Here is a 15,747-nt window from a genome sequence, read left to right as displayed (position 1 = left end):
GTGAGTCGGCTCACCGGGGTTAGCGTCGTCGTCGTCGTCGTGAGAGTTCGCAGAAAGGAGATGTGCGGGTGCGTTGGGGATATTGGTACTGGGGAGCGGTGGCGTAGTGGTTAGCGCGCTGCGCTACGAACCCGGTGTCCCGAGTTCGATTCCCACTCACGGCTAATACCGGTGACGATTATCTGAACCGGTCCTGGGCCTGCCCTAGGGTGACTCGGCATCAAATGAGTACCTGGTGCGATGTGTAAATATCGCCACTAGGGAGACAAAGGCGGCCGGGCGTGGTGCTGGCCACTCACCCTCCTCGTGTGCCGTGCCGGCCTTCGTAGGTGCCACTCGCAAACAGCACTTGCCCCAACAGTCTGTTAAAAGGCCATACGGGGGGATCTTTGTCTTTTGTGCGCGTCCTGCAGATGATCGTCTTCATCTTCATGTTCAGCGCGTCGCTCTTCCTGATGTTCCACGTTCAGGTCGGGCTGGACCAGCGTCTCGCTCTGCCAAAGGTGAGAGCAGTTTCACATTGTGCTTCAAACCACGATGACGACAACAACAATAACAACGGCATGGGCGTTAAAAACCTGGAGCGTCAAGTGAAACAGCGCAGCGTATAACGAAACGCATCCTCCCATAAGGCCCCACTTTGTAACCTAAGATGCGTTCCCGAAGAAAATCTTTTCTCACCCGAAACCTACAAAAATAACACTTTTCAACAGAATAAACATGGATGAGAGTGATACCTTACACAGGCGATTAAAAGCAAGAACTGTAAGTGTCTGAGCAGAACCCGTGGTGCCCGTAGTCAGAGGTGATGCTCGGGCGTGTGGAGGAGGGGTGGGGGGGGAGGGGTGGGGGGGGAGGGGTGGGGGGGAGGGGCACTGGGAGCGCCTGCCTCCCCCTGTCGGCCAATCAAACGTAATAGAGAATGAAAAGAGATGAACGGATTAGCGAATCGAACGAGACAAACGGATTAGCGAATCAAACGAGACGAACGGATTAGCGAATCGAACGAGATTAATGGATTAGCGAATCAAACGAGATGAACGGATTAGCGAATCAAACGAGACAAACGGATTAGCGAATCGAACGAGATTAATGGGTTAGCGAATTGAACGAGATTAATGGGTTAGCGATTCAAACGAGATGAACGGATTAGCGAATCGAACGAAATGAACGGATTCACGAATCAACGTGAATCGAATTAAGTAGGTAGACTCTCGATTAACTGCATGAGGTTTATTAGATTTTCAGATTAACCGCGCACCGAGATTTTGACGTAACTTAATGAATCATGGATTTTCCCTAGAGCCGAGATTATTAATCTAAAAACATTTATACTTTCTTAATCTTGGAAATGTTTATTACAAGTCGCGTGCTTTAATCGGTTAATCCGAAATCCACGTGATTGCCTCTACAGTACAGTAGTTGCATATCTTTACAACAGTGGGGCGGAGTTTGATTGATGTTGATTGGCATGGCTCTGCTGCTGTCCACTTGGTGGGCCGAGTCTTGTGCTGGGCGGGAGCAGGAAAGTGTTAGCACGCGCAGTGATAACAAACTCAATTTCCCTAACTTTAACATGTCTATATTCTTGGTTATTTCGGTAAAGTCACGTAGAAGGGAAATAATAAAAATAATAAAAATAAAACATGATACAATTCTCACGACGTTTCGGCCACAATGCAAGCAGCCAACAGCTTTGTTCTTCACCTGAGGACGGCTGCTTGTGTTGTGGCCGAAACGTCGTGAGAATTTTATTGTTTTATTTTTATTATTGCATTATTTCCCTTCTACGTGACTTTACCGAAAAAACCAAGAACATGAATCCAATCAAACAACAAAATTGCTCATCGCAAATCCTCCAGCGTATAAATAAACATTCTGACTCAATGCATCTCATGATCTCCTGTCCCACACCCCCCACATCCCCTGTCCGCCCCCCCCCCCGCCCCCCCGCAGGACTCGTACGCGCTCGACTACCTCAACGGCCTCTACGAGTACCTGGAGGTCGGCCTGCCCACGTACTTCGTGACGACGGGCGGCTACAATTTCTCGAGCGAGGAGGGCACCAACGCCGTCTGCGGCAGCGCCGGCTGCAACAACGACTCCATGATGCAGAAGATCCAGATGGCGAGCGAGTATCCGGACCAGTGAGTGTCTGCGTGCCGAGTGGGTTGGCAGGGGGGCGAGGGGGGGGGCGGGGGGAGCGGTGGTGTAGCGGTTAGCGCTCCGCTCGTGCTACGAACTCGGCAGAGACCCGAGTTCGATTCCCGCTCACGGACACCGGTACCGATGACGATTATCTGAACGGGTCCTGGGCCGGTCTCCCCTAGGTCGACTCGGCCTCAAGTGAGTGCCTGGTGCAATGTGTGAACATCGACACTGGGGAGACAAAGGCGGCCGGGCGTGGTGCTGGCCGACCACCCCCTCGTGTGCCGTGCCGGCCTTTATAGGTGCTCACTAACTGGACTTGCCTCAACAGTCTGTTAAGGCTACACGGGGGATCTTTGTTGTTGTTTGTGAGTGTGTTTACCCAGACCAGTGAACGTGTGTGTGAGTGAGAGTGTGTACGAGTGAGCACCTGGACCAGTGAGTGTGTGTGGGGGGGGCGGGGGGGTCAGAGTTCACATAACCCGTCTGTCCCAAAATGGGTGGAATGAATCGAAGGCATGCAGTTCGGAGGAACCGCAGCCACGGTATAATATCGCAATAGCGATAGAAGAGTGACGTGGGGGGCGACCGAGTGGGGGGCGACTGAGTACGGAGCGACCGAGTGGTGAGCGAGCGGCGGTGAGCGAGCGGCGGGTGAGCGAGCGAGTGAGCGAGTGAGTTGGCGAGTGCTCGCTCAACCGGTCCGCGTGGCTGCATCTACCACAGCTCCTATTTGGCGATCTCGGCGTCGTCTTGGGTGGACGACTTCGTCGACTGGCTCAACCCGTACTCCTCCTGCTGCCGACTCTACAGCAAAACGCACCCGCAGGCCGGCGAGTTCTGCAACTCGACCGTCGGTGAGAAATTTTCTGGGGGAAGTGAAAATGCTCCGCGAAATTAAAATGGTCACGTGCTGGGAAGGGGGGATAAACAAAAAAAGGAATTAAACGCAAAAACACGAGCAGCGCGGAGAGACGGCACGCTTGGAACAGTTACGTTGAAAGGCAGGCGGAGGAACGATCGCGCGGATTAAAAAACGCGCGCAAGTTGGTGATGACGGTCGTGTTCTCCTATAACGCCGCATGTTGTTTTCATGACGCGAATTGGACACAACGCAATAGCTGTCAACCCATACGGTTTACCCCCCCCCCCCCCCCCCGTATTTTTGTGCAGGAAAATTAATTTTCAGTTCCATACGGCGTACAGCCGTTTCAATACAGGTGTTTTTAGGATGAACATTGAGATTTAAAAGGGCACGGGATGAAACAATAAGATCCGAATTGTTTTGCCAGGTAAAGCCCTACTGAGCTATAGAGCTCGTTAGTCAGAAGCGACCTGGCCACAGTTGATCAATCCACGAAAGTGGCTTCTCATCACGTGGACATTATAGCAGCAGCCAAAACACTCTGAACGTGCGCAGCATTCTAAATGTGGAGGGGAAAACGGGAGGAGCCGGCGAAAAATCCACGCGACCACGGGGAGAGAGAAAGAAAGACGCAAACTTCAAATATGCAGCAGGCGTCAGGGTCAGCATCGAACCCACGACCTCCTGTATAGCAGGCGAGGCAGTCAACATCTCGCCACTGAGAGACAAAGGCGTCCGGGCGTGGTACTGCCCACCCACCCACCCCCCTGCATTGGTGCTGCCGCTCGCTTATAGCCCTTGCCCCCAACCGCGTGTTAAGGCTATATGGGTGAACTTTGTCTTTGTGCGGGCGTGCGCGCGCGCGCGTGTGTGTGGCCAGATTATCTGAACCGGTCCCTGGGCCTCCCCTAGGTCGACTCAGCCTGAAATGAGTACCGGGTACGATTTGTAAACATCGCCGCTAGTGAGACGAAGGCGGCCGGGCGTGGTGCTGGCCACCCACCCCCTCGTGTGCCGTTGCCGGGCCTTAATAGGTGCTGCTCGCTAACAGCACTTGCCCCGACACGGGGGATCTTTGTTTTTGTTTGCACAGAGACCCCGCTGGCGTGCCTCGGGAAGTGCATCCCGGTGTCTCAGGTGCGCCCCGACGTGCAGCAGTTCGAGTACTACCTGCCCATCTTCCTCAAGGACGTGCCCACGCTCAAGTGCGCCAAGGGGTGAGTGCCACCGCACTCCACGCAATCCTACGCAGAAATAGCTTCACCGAATCCTATTAGTATATTATTCTGACCGAATACGATAACCGAATCCTATTCGTATAGCTACACAGTGGAATCTTTATCTGTGTGCATGTGTGTGTGTCTGTGTATGTGCGTGTCTGTGCATGTGTGTGTGTCTGTGTATGTGTACGTGTGTGTGTCTGTGTGTACGTGTGTGTGCGTGTGTGTACGTGTGTGCGTGCGTGTGTGTGCGTCTGTGTATGTGTGTGTGCGTGTGTGTCTGTGTATGTGTGTGCGTGTGTGTGCGTATGTGTGCGTGTGTGTGTGTGTGCGTGTGTGTGTGTGCATCCTGGGTTTAACCAGGCTGGATTGTGTGAGCTCACAAATCCTTGAAAGATCTGGACAAAGTCCTATCGGTGAACTCCTCTGGCAAGCAAGGCTGCGTTGTCTGGGTCATGTAGCCCAGTCACCACATGCCTAAACAGCTTTTGTTCGGCTGGATAGAGGGGGCTAAATTGGCGCGGCACGGGCTAGAGAAGAGATGGAGTGATGTGGTACAAGAGGATGTGGAGCTGAGTGGACTTGCCGATGACTGGTACCAGTGGGGTCAAGATCGGCCTCTGTGGAGGAGGCTCGTGAAGGACGCTACTGGGCAGTTGGAGGCAGTCGCCCTCCAGCAACAACAGAGGGCGGAGGAGCGACGCTCACAACAACGAGCAGAGCGTCAGGTGGCTAAAGCACAGCAAGTTGGTATAGTAGGGGGCACAGGTGGTGCATCAGCCAGACGTCTCAGTCAGTCGACCTGTGGCACCTGGGTCTGCCCCGTGACCTCCTGCCAGCGGGCGTTCGACACTTCACGTGGCCTCAAGGTGCACATGGCCTGGCACAAGCGTCGTGGTGACGTCACCGCCACTTAGTGGTGAATGGCGGTTGTTGTTGTGTGTGTCTTTGTCTTTGTGTGTGCCGGGCTAACGCTGGGCCGTGCCGTCTCTCCGCAGCGGTCTTGGTGCCTACGGTAATGCGGTGAAGATGAACGAAGCCGGAGAGATCATAGGTGAGGCGGGCGGTGAGGAAGGAGGCCGCGGCCGGTGTGTGTGTGTGCGCTCACCAGGCCTCACCGAGCATCGTTCGAAAAGCCTGCAGCGGCAGCGAAGCGATCCGCTGCCAACCACCGCTTGGCCAACTACCCAAACAACGCGCGCTCCACACGCTCGTCGCTAACACCGCGCGGCCTTAAAAGAGTGAAACAAATAGGCGGTCATTTAGGGGCAGTGGCATTTTCTTCACAAGCGGTTTGTTTTCGCCTCCGTGTTTAAATCGCCTCTGCGCGCCGCCGCCATACGTGGCCGTAGCGGTGCACGATCCACCACCACCACAACGACCGCTCGGAGCCCGTGCGGCTATCGAGTCGATTCGCCCCTTGTCGGACGTTTGCATGCGGCGCCTCATCAGCGGTGCCGGGCTCGCTCGACGCTGAACGAGTAAACAAAATGGAAGTGTTCGGAGGGCCTCTCGCAAGGCGCGAGGGCCCACCACACCGCCCGCGACGGGGGCGTTCTCACACGTTGTGTGTCGTCGGGGGCGGGCCGCACTGAAGTTCAAGTTCATTTATTAGGTATAGCCCTGTGAGCCATTCGGCTCTTGAATCGGGTGCAACCGCAACAAAAAAAACATGAACAAAAAACATATTAAAGTGACTATGTGACTAAGTGCAAACATAAAATCCAAGAAAAGACAGCAAAGGCCACCAGGGGCCGCCAGTGGCCTACGGGCCTTGCAATGAAGAACACCGCTCTAACTCGTTGCGTCTTCCTCCCCCCCCCGACCGCCCCACGTGGCTGCCGCAGCGTCACGATTCATGGCGTACCACGTTCCCATGACGACGTCCGCCGATTACACCGCGGGGCTGCTGCGGGCGCGGGAGCTCGCCGACTCCATCACCCGCAGCATGCGCGCAGTGCCGGGCACGCACCCCGACTTCACCGTCTTCCCCTACACGTGGGTGACTCGCACGCACGCACACTCACTCTCTCGCCCGCTCACTCTCCCGCTTGCTTACATTCCCGCACGCTCACTCTCTCGCTCGCTCACTCTCCCGCACGCTCACTCTCCCGCTCGCTCACTCGCTCGCTCGCTCACTCTCTCGCTCGCTCACTCTCCCGCACGCTCACTCTCCCGCTCGCTCACTCTCTCGCTCGCTCACTCTCCCCGCACGCTCACTCTCTCGCTCGCTCACTCTCCCGCACGCTCACTCTCCCGCTCGCTCACTCTCCCGCTCGCTCACTCTCCCGCTCGCTCACTCTCCCGCTCGCTCACTCTCCCGCTCGCTCACACTCCCGCTCGCTCACTCTCCCGCTCGCTCACTCTCCCGCTCGCTCACTCTCCCGCTCGCTCACTCTCCCGCACGCTCAGTCTCCCGCTCGCTCACTCTCCCGCTCGCTCACTCTCCCGCTCGCTCACTCTCCCGCTCGCTCACTCTCCCGCTCGCTCACACTCCCGCTCGCTCACACTCCCGCATGCTCACTCTCCCGCCTGCTCACTCTCCCGCTCGCTCACTCTCCCGCTCGCTCACTCTCCCGTTCGCTCACTCTCCCGCCTGCTCACTCTCCCGCTCGCTCACACTCCCGCTCGCTCACTCTCCCGCTCGCTCACTCTCCCGCCTGCTCACTCTCCCGCTCGCTCACTCTCCCGCTCGCTCACTCTCCCGCCTGCTCACTCTCCCGCCTGCTCACTCTCCCGCTCGCTCACACTCCCGCTCGCTCACTCTCCCGTTCGCTCACTCTCCCGCCTGCTCACTCTCCCGCTCGCTCACTCTCCCGTTCGCTCACACTCCCGCTCGCTCACTCTCCCGCTCGCTCACTCTCCCACCCGCTCACTCTCCCGCTCGCTCACACTCCCGCTCGCTCACTCTCCCGCTCGCTCACTCTCCCGTTCGCTCACTCTCCCACCCGCTCACTCTCCCGCCTGCTCACTCTCCCACCCGCTCACTCTCCCGCTCGCTCACTCTCCTACCCGCTCACACTCCCGCTCGCTCACACTCCCGCTCGCTCACACTCCCGCTCGCTCACACTCCCGCTCGCTCACACTCCCGCTCGCTCACTCTCCCACCCGCTCACTCTCCCGCCTGCTCACACTCCCGCTCGCTCACACTCCCGCTCGCTCACTCTCCCGCTCGCTCACTCTCCCGTTCGCTCACTCTCCCGCCTGCTCACTCTCCCGCTCGCTCACACTCCCGCTCGCTCACTCTCCCGCTCGCTCACACTCCCGCTCGCTCACTCTCCCGCTCGCTCACTCTTCCGTTCGCTCACTCTCCCGCCTGCTCACACTCCCGCATGCTCACTCTCCCACCCGCTCACTCTCCCGCTCGCTCACTCTCCCGTTCGCTCACTCTCCCGCAGGCTCACTCTCTCGCTCGCTCACACTCCCGCCTGCTCACTCTCCCACCCGCTCACTCTCCCACCCGCTCACTCTCCCGTTCGCTCACTCTCCCGTTCGCTCACTCTCCCGCTCGCTCACTCTCCCGTTCGCTCACTCTCCCGCAGGCTCACTCTCTCGCTCGCTCACACTCCCGCCTGCTCACTCTCCCACCCGCTCACTCTCCCACCCGCTCACTCTCCCGTTCGCTCACTCTCCCGCAGGCTCACTCTCTCGCTCGCTCACTCTCCCACCCGCTCACTCTCCCACCCGCTCACTCTCCCGCTCGCTCACTCTCCCGCAGGCTCACTCTCTCGCTCGCTCACACTCCCGCCTGCTCACTCTCCCGCCTGCTCACTCTCCCGCCTGCTCACTCTCCCGCTCGCTCACACTCCCGCTCGCTCACTCTCCCGCCTGCTCACTCTCCCGCTCGCTCACACTCCCGCCTGCTCACTCTCCCGCTCGCTCACACTCCCGCAGGCTCACTCTCTCGCTCGCTCACTCTCGCTCGCTCGCTCACTCTCCCGTTCGCTCACTCTCCCGCACGCTCACTCTCCCGTTCGCTCACTCTCCCGTTCGCTCACTCTCCCGTTCGCTCACTCTCCCGTTCGCTCACTCTCCCGCTCGCTCACTCTCCCGCTCGCTCACTCTCCCGCTCGCTCACTCTCCCGCACGCTCACTCTCCCGCTCGCTCACACTCCCGCAGGCTCACTCTCTCGCTCGCTCACTCTCGCTCGCTCGCTCACTCTCCCGTTCGCTCACTCTCCCGCACGCTCACTCTCCCGCTCGCTCACACTCCCGCAGGCTCACTCTCTCGCTCGCTCACTCTCGCTCGCTCGCTCACTCTCCCGTTCGCTCACACTCCCGCATGCTCACACTCCCGCTCGCTCACACTCCCGCAGGCTCACTCTCTTGCTCGCTCACTCTCTCGCTCGCTCACTCTCGCTCGCTCGCTCACTCTCCCGTTCGCTCACTCTCCCGCACGCTCACTCTCCTGGTCTCTCAGTCTCCCGCTCACTCTCCTGCACGCAGGAGCCAGCTCACCTGCCTACCCGCTCACTCTCCTGCCCACTTGCCTGTCGGCCTGCTCACTCTCCTGTCCCTTCACTCTTCCGCCCGCTCACTCGCACCCCACTCCCCCTGCCAAAGATCGCCCGATTAGCCGGCACAGCCTTCATTAGATGGTGACCACCGCCACCACCACCACGCTCGGTCGCCTTTATTTCCGAAGTGACCATGTTAATCACGCCCCCCCCCCCCCACTGCCGTGCCCCCCCCACAGCATCACGTACGTGTTCTACGAGCAGTACGAGACGATGGTGCGCGACGGCGCCGTGAACCTCGCCGTGTGCCTGGTGCCCACCTTCGTCGTGTGCTGCGTCGTCCTCGGCCTCGACATCCTGTCGGGCGCCATCAACCTCTTCGTCATCGTCATGATCGTCATCGACACGCTGGGCGTCATGACCCTCTTCTCCATCGAGTTCAACGCCATCTCGCTCATCAACCTCGTCGCGGTGAGACGTCGCGCGCACGCACAACGACAAAGGCCCCCCGCCGACCACCCGCCGTAGGGCCTCGTTCGTACTTGGCTGTCTGCGCGAGTGCTTTTAGCGAGCACGTGCTGAACTTCTTTCGCACCGTACGTAGCCAACCGTGCTCATGGGAGTAGCACCTGTGAAGGCCGCATTGGCACACGAGGTGGTGGGGGTGGTGGTGGTTGGCCGGCACCACTACCCACCCGGCCGCCTTTGTCTCCCCGGTGGCAATGTTTTTACACACCGCGCCAGGCACTCATTTGCGGCTGAGTCGACCTAGGAGGGGGGGAGGCCCGGGGACCGCTTCTCACAACCGTCACTGTTGTCGCGAGCCGTGAGCGGCAATCGAACTCGGGTCGCCGCTAAGTGCTACGCGAACGTGTTCCCCACCCTCGCATCAAGCACTCTCTCACCCGCTGCCTCTCTCTCTCTCTCTGTGCCTCTCGTCTCCCCCTGTCGTGCAGGCCGTGGGCATCTCGGTCGAGTTTGTGTCTCACATCACGCGCGCCTTCGCCGTCAGCGTGCGGCCTACCAAGGTGGCGCGCGCCCAGGAGGCCGTCACCACCATGGGCAGCGCGGTGAGGACGGGGGAGGTGGTTGGGCGGGGGGGGGGGTCGCACTCCCGGGTCAGAGGTCAGAGGTCGAGCAGGGCTCAGGGTTGACCGGGGTCAGCCCCGGCGACCTCCACTTGAAACGCCGCTGGTTGCCCGGTGGACTGGGGAGCCGGGTGTTGGCGCACCGTGCGGTTCACCGACTCGCCGTGAGGCTCCGCCCAGAGGGGACATCTGTGACAAAAGAGCTTAGTGGCTCATCGGATTGCTCCTGCAGTCTAAATGCAGTTCCTGAGTCTCAACGTGTGGCCCACTGTGTCACTAAATGGCTCGCTGCGTGGCCCACTGTGTCTCTCACGTACTATGTGACTCGCTGTGTGCCTCACTGTGGCTCACTGTGGCTCACTGCGTGGCTCACGGGCCCACTGTGTCTCTCACGTACTATGTGACTCACTGTGTGCCTCACTGTGGCTCACTGTGGCTCACTGCGTGGCTCACGGGCCCACTGTGTGTCTCACGTACTATGTGACTCACTGCGGCTTACTGTGTGGGTTGCAAACGTGTTGGCCGTGGGGGGGGGGCAGGTGCTAGCCAGGGTAGCCATGACGAACCTCACTGGTTTATGTGTAGCTCACCATGTGCCTCACTGTCTCACCGTGTGGCTCATTTGGTCACCATGTGCCTCACTGTCTCACCGTGTGGCTCATTTGGTCACCGTGTGCCTCACTGTCTCACCGTGTGGCTCATTTGGTCACCGTGTGCCTCACTGGCTCACCGTGTGCCTTACATACTATGTGGCTCACTGTTTGTCTCACATACCGGCTCATCATTTGGCTCACCGACTCACCGTGTGGCTCACCGTGCGCCTGCCACGTACGTTGGCGCAGGTGCTGGCCGGGGTGGCGATGACGAACCTGCCTGGGATCATCATCCTCGCCTTCGCCAAGGCCCAGCTGGTGCAGGTCTTCTTCTTCCAGCTGAACCTCGCCATCACGCTCCTGGGAGCCGTGCACGGGCTCATCTTCCTGCCCGTTGTGCTCAGCTACTTCGGTAAGAGGGGTCGGCGTCGTTATCGTCGTCGTTGTCGTCGTCATTGTCGTCATTGTCATCATCGTCATTATCTTTGTCATCGTCGTCGTCGTAATCGTCATTATCTTTGTCATCGTCATCGTCGTAATTGTCAACGTTGTAATTGTCGTCATTGTCATCGTCGTCAACGTCGTCATCAACGGATATCGCATCGCTGTCTCGTCTTTGCGCGAACGCAGGTCCCAGGATCAACAAAGCGACGCTGCTGAAACTGCAGACGCAGAGAGCCCAGAAAGGAGACCACGAGTTCTCTTCCCGCGAGTGCGACGCCGAGAGCAGCAAACGCAGCGAGCACGGCAAACACGGCCAGCGCAACGCCGGCAGCGACGCCGGGAGCCACGCCGCCAGCTCGCCAGGATCGACGCGCAAGTCGGAGCCCTCCTCCCCCGCAGGGTCGATGCGCAAGGCCAACGGGAACGCGGTGACGACGCCCGAGAACGTATACGAGGTGGTGAACAACTCCGCCTTTTGATGGCGCAGAACGCTCCCGCGAGAGACGGCGGTCCTGTTGGTGCGTCGGTCGGTCGTCCTTCACCGGGAACATCGTGAAGGGACACGGCGGAGACTCGAGGGGGAGGGCGGGGGCGGGGGGCGGGGGGCGGAGGTCGCGGCCCGGCGCCAGCCGCGTTGGCCGTGATCTCTTCGCTTGCTGCACGAAGTAGTCGCCCGCTCTCACGGGTCCATCCGGCGCCCCACGTGCGCGCCGATTTTGTCGCTCCATCTCCCGCGGCGGACGTCCCGTCCCGAGTGGCGATGATGTTCCGTCACAAGCCACACGCGTTCCCGAGCGGTCAATGTGACGTCAGGACCGTGCGATGTTCACTAATCCGTGTTTCCCCATTCCGAACTTATCTGAGATTTCATAATTAATTACATTTTTTAACAGTGTAGATTTTATCCCCATAGCCCCTCCCCCTTGACCCCCATAGGCCCTCCCCCTTGTGCCCCCTAACCCTTCCCCCTTGGTCCCCATAGACCCTCCTCCTTGGTCCCCCTAGCCCCTCCCCCTTGGTCCCCTTAGCCCCTCCCCCTTTGACCCCATAGCCCCTCCCCCTTGATCCCCCGTAGCCCCCCCCCACCTTGGCCCCCCTCGCCCCATGGATGCTGTCGTGTCATATTGTAAATAGAGATATTAATTTTGCACAAACCATGAATTGTTGGTTAAGGCACTCATGCAAGTGTGCGACGTCGTATTATTCCGGCTCCATTTGTAAAGCGAATATGAAACCTGCCAAAAGTGTCGTGATTCTTGATATTATGGAAAACGTTGCTACTCCAGTGAGCGAATGCAATAGATGTTTTTATCTCATGATGAAGGCCGATTGCCCGAAACGTTGGGGTACCCAGTCTTTTTCTAAACAGTTTATTTTTGTTATTTTGCATTAATTCAGCCGGTTTTATTTTTATATGAGGATTTTTTTTTGAGAATTGCAAAATTCGTGATTATGAAGGAAATTTGTCTTCGTGGTGTTACGCAAACGCAGGCACGAAGATACGCGCCACATTGGTCATTGTTGTCTAAACCTGTGCGTAGGCCTCTCCTAGGTCAACTCAGCCTCAAATGAGTACGCGTGTTATGGCGTGTCATTATCAGCACTAGGGATAAAAAAAAAGATGGCCAGATGTGTGCTGGCCACACCACCCCATCTTGTGTCTTAATAGGCACTCGCTCGCAGCACTTGCCCCAAAAGTCTGTAAAGGCTATATGGGGGATATTTGTGTTTGTATGTCACACCATCATGAATGCATGTAGGTGTGCATGTGTGTTGTGTATTTCGATTTAAAGCTTTCGTGACTGCAGGGATTCATCTTCTTGGTTCTTTCGGTAAAGTCACGTAGAAGGGAAGTAATAAAATAATAAAAAAATATATAATAAAATAATTCTCACGACGTTTCGGCCACAACGCAAGTCTGTCTCCTCGACAGACCTGTTCTCCACCTGAGGACGGCTACTTGCGTTGTGGCCGAAACGTCGTGAGAATTATTTTATTATGTTTTATTTTTATTATTTTATTATTTCCATTCTACGTGACTTTACCGAAAGAACCAATAAGATGTGTTGTGTATGTTGTGTATACGCGCAATCACACGATATTAACCCGACATTGTGTCATTGTGTCTCATTATGAATTACAAAATATATTCTTCTAAAAATGCTGGCTTTGTGTTTGTTTCATGGTTTACTTTTGATATGCTTGAATGTAAACACATTCCTGCGGAGGGAGCTGGTAGGAACGTTGGGTTGCTCGGTCAATGGCCAGGGTCAACGGCGGCGTGGTGTATTCCGCAAATATGGCCGCCTGTGAGGGTGGGCACAAGCCGGCGTGAGTAGGTTAAACGTTGAGTTTTATAAGGGCACCACGGGGTGACCAGCCCCTCCCCACCCAGCCCCTCCCCACCCAGCCCCACCCTCCGCTCCCCACCCAGCCCCCCCCCTCCCCACCCAGCCCCTCCCCACCCAGCCCCACCCTCCCCAACCAACCCCTCCCCACCCTCCCCACCCTGCCCCTCCCTCCCCACCCAGCCCCTCCCTGCACGACAGACGGACGGACACAATAATCCCCTGTGGGCTGGTGTAACCAGGAGATTCATACCAGTATAATGTCTTGGCAGTACAGAGCGTTCTCTCGAAAGCACGGATAGTGTTCCTGGACAGACGCGAAGGTTCGATCTCCCGGCATTGCAGTTGAAACAATTGGCAGGTTTCTTAGGGCCCGCCAACATGAATTCAGCACAGTGTGTTGATTCAACACTGTGTCTTGATGTTGAATTCAGTAGTTCAAAGTCTTGAGCCACCCTCGTCATCATCATGCAGTCCGACCGCAAGGACGATGACCTCTCTTGCATCGGGAGTAGGTAAACCTTCGGCATCTGAGACCAGTTTTTTTTTTCATTGCAAGGCCCGCAGGCCGCTTACGGACGCTGGTGGCCTTTTAGTGCGCCCCGTGACGTGCGGCCCCCGACAATAGACAGATGTGAAAACACCCCCATCATCATCATCATTGCTGTCAAACCCCAATGGTTTCAAGTGTGTGGAGGCCCTCACACCGATGATGTCTTGAAGGCGAAATTGCTCCCCCCCCCCCCTTCTGAAAATGAGTGAAGAACACGGTCTTACTGGTAGGAACCTTATGGTTACACCAGCCCACAGGGGATTATTGTGTCCGTCGTGCAGGGAGGGGCTGGGTGGGGAGGGGCTGGGTGGGGAGGGGCTAGGTAGGGAGGGTGGGGCTGGGTGGGGGGTGGGAGGGGTGCGGCTGGGTGGGGAGGGGCTGGTCACCCCGTGGTGCCCTTATAAAACTCAACGTTTAACCTACTCACGCCGGCTTGTGCCCGCCCTCACAGTCGGGCATATTTGCGGAATACACCACGCCGCCGTTGACCCTGGTCATTGATCGAGTAACCCAACGTTCCTACCAGCTCCCTCCGCAGGACAATGTGTTATACCCTCGTTACATTTGGTTCCTGCGAGTTCGCTTGTTGGCTTGGCAAGAGCGGCGTTTGAACGACACACAGCAGAGATCACACCAAGTGGGCCGAGGGTAACTCATGATATCCAGCTCACCAGTCGACACGGTGATTACCACTTCGGACTCTCGTCGCCCGGCAGTATACTGTATATACAAGGACTGTTTTCTTGGAATTTCCCTCACTTGATACAGCAATCGTGCTGTGACGGTTCCACCTGAAGACGGAAGTTTGTGTTGCCTCCGAAACGTCGTGATTTTTATTTTATTTTATTAATTTTAATTTTTTACCTACGTGACTTTACCGAAAACCTTAGAATATGAATCCTTGCAGTCACGAAAGCTTCAAATCTAGAATTGTGGCTATCTCTCCGTGTCTCCAAGACGCCGTCTCTCTCAAGTAACCGAGTAGCTTGAGCCCAAGCATGCAGGCCACTCACTGCAGCCTTGATTGTATCGAACTTTCCCCCTAAATCTACAGGAATTCCGCATCTTCTCAAATTCGAGTGAAGCGTATCCTTAAGGCGCAAGTGTTGTGTAGTAAGAACGACGCGGAAGCGGGTTGTAAAGGGGCTAACGTTGAACTGTTTATTCGGGGCTTACGATAGAACTCGTGGGAAAGGGTGAACACAACTTGGTACTAATCTCCCCAAGGGAAGGGTACTGGGCAGAGGTCGCAACCGGGTACCCGATACCCGTACCCTACCCGATACCTGGCTACCCGTACCCGGCCGGGTACGGGTACCCGTTTGCGACCCTGGTGCGGCCGGGTACGGGTATGGGTAGGCTGTGAGTCACTGGTGAGTAACCGTTTGTCACTCATTTTCCAAAGTCTTGTCTCTTCTCACAATTCAAGTTCCTAGAAACAACCCACCCGCGCCTGCAACATGGCTTAATCCCAGAGGTCGCAATCAGGTACCCGATACCCGTACCCTACCCGATACCTGGCCGGGTACGGGTATGGTACGGGTACGGCCGGGTACGGGTACCCGTTTGCGACCCTGGTGCGGCCGGGTACGGGTACGGAATCAAAACCCGTTTGCGACCTCTGGTACTGGGAGTTCCCGACACCCTACCAGGCTATCCGGGCTCTTCCCTCAGCACTGGCCGAGGGTTCAGCCAACTCGGCCAGCCGGGTAAAGTAGCCCTCTAGCCTGGCGCTAATTCCCCTTTGACCCGGGGTCCCTACTCCCCTACCACTCACTCCCCTGGCTCCCGGCGAAGACCCCGTCTACGTCACCGGTCCCCCCTAAAATACCCCGAGGGGACATGACGTCACTCCTCCTGAGGTGAGTGTGACATCCCGTCATCACAAAGTTTAAAGTTCATTTATTAGGTATAGCCCTGTGAGCCATTCGGCTCTTGAATCGGGTGCAACCGCAACAAACAAAACATGAACAAGAAAACATCTTAAATTGACGAAGTGCAAACAGAAAATCCAAGAAAAGACAGCAAAAT

The 15,747-nt window shown here is 57.1% G+C and overlaps 1 protein-coding gene across 1 annotated transcript in view; it reads left to right on the top strand.

Moving 5' to 3' along the window:
* Positions 1-12,978, top strand: part of NPC1L1 (NPC1 like intracellular cholesterol transporter 1) — a 32,596-nt gene extending 19,618 nt beyond the window's left edge. Inside the window, exons 10-19 of the mRNA XM_078617426.1 lie at positions 414-503; positions 1,957-2,147; positions 2,875-3,005; positions 4,107-4,230; positions 5,232-5,287; positions 6,081-6,231; positions 8,930-9,161; positions 9,647-9,760; positions 10,621-10,783; positions 11,002-12,978. Coding sequence (XP_078473552.1) covers positions 414-503; positions 1,957-2,147; positions 2,875-3,005; positions 4,107-4,230; positions 5,232-5,287; positions 6,081-6,231; positions 8,930-9,161; positions 9,647-9,760; positions 10,621-10,783; positions 11,002-11,294 — 1,545 coding nt within the window. The 3' untranslated portion in view covers positions 11,295-12,978. The remainder of the gene's footprint in view (positions 1-413; positions 504-1,956; positions 2,148-2,874; positions 3,006-4,106; positions 4,231-5,231; positions 5,288-6,080; positions 6,232-8,929; positions 9,162-9,646; positions 9,761-10,620; positions 10,784-11,001) is intronic.
* Positions 12,979-15,747: the final 2,769 nt, after the last annotated feature.

Source organism: Lampetra planeri, chromosome 53 (assembly GCF_965212315.1).
Source record: "Lampetra planeri chromosome 53, kcLamPlan1.2.h2, whole genome shotgun sequence".
NCBI lineage: Eukaryota > Metazoa > Chordata > Hyperoartia > Petromyzontiformes > Petromyzontidae > Lampetra > Lampetra planeri.
This window is presented reverse-complemented; position numbering and strand designations above follow the sequence as displayed.